Source organism: Fulmarus glacialis, unplaced genomic scaffold (assembly GCF_000690835.1).
Source record: "Fulmarus glacialis isolate BGI_N327 unplaced genomic scaffold, ASM69083v1 scaffold25624, whole genome shotgun sequence".
NCBI classification, from domain to species: Eukaryota; Metazoa; Chordata; class Aves; order Procellariiformes; family Procellariidae; genus Fulmarus; species Fulmarus glacialis.
Genome location: NW_009206503.1, coordinates 4,882 through 5,221, shown reverse-complemented (window position 1 = coordinate 5,221; position 340 = coordinate 4,882). Strand labels below are relative to the sequence as shown.

At 60.6% G+C, this 340-nt stretch overlaps 1 protein-coding gene across 1 annotated transcript in view; it reads left to right on the top strand.

The window, feature by feature from the left end:
• SPARC (secreted protein, acidic, cysteine-rich (osteonectin)) overlaps window positions 1-340 on the top strand; it is a 3,831-nt gene that overhangs the window by 1,983 nt on the left and 1,508 nt on the right. The window contains 1 exon segment of the mRNA XM_009575782.1: window positions 1-116. This exon segment is cut by the window's left edge and continues 50 nt beyond it. Within this exon segment, the coding sequence (XP_009574077.1) occupies window positions 1-116 (116 nt within the window).

The window sequence follows — 340 nt, the reverse complement described above, 5'->3', positions numbered from 1 at the left end:
GAGGCTGGTGACCACACCGTGGAGCTGCTGGCCCGCGACTTTGAGAAGAACTACAACATGTACATCTTCCCCGTGCACTGGCAGTTTGGGCAGCTGGACCAGCACCCCATCGATGGGTGAGTGTCGGCAGAGAGGACGCAGGCCCCCGCCAGGACCCCTTCCTGCCCGAGGACCAGGGTGATATGGTGGCAGAAGGTGTCAAGGCTGGAGATGTGACACAAGTGGGTGGCTGGTGGCAGAGGCACGGGCAAGGCCCCATAGAGGGACAACCCCTGCACGTATCTGGCAGTGGCAGGGGCAAACCAGGCTGGGGTAGAGGCAGTTTTACTTTCTACAAACA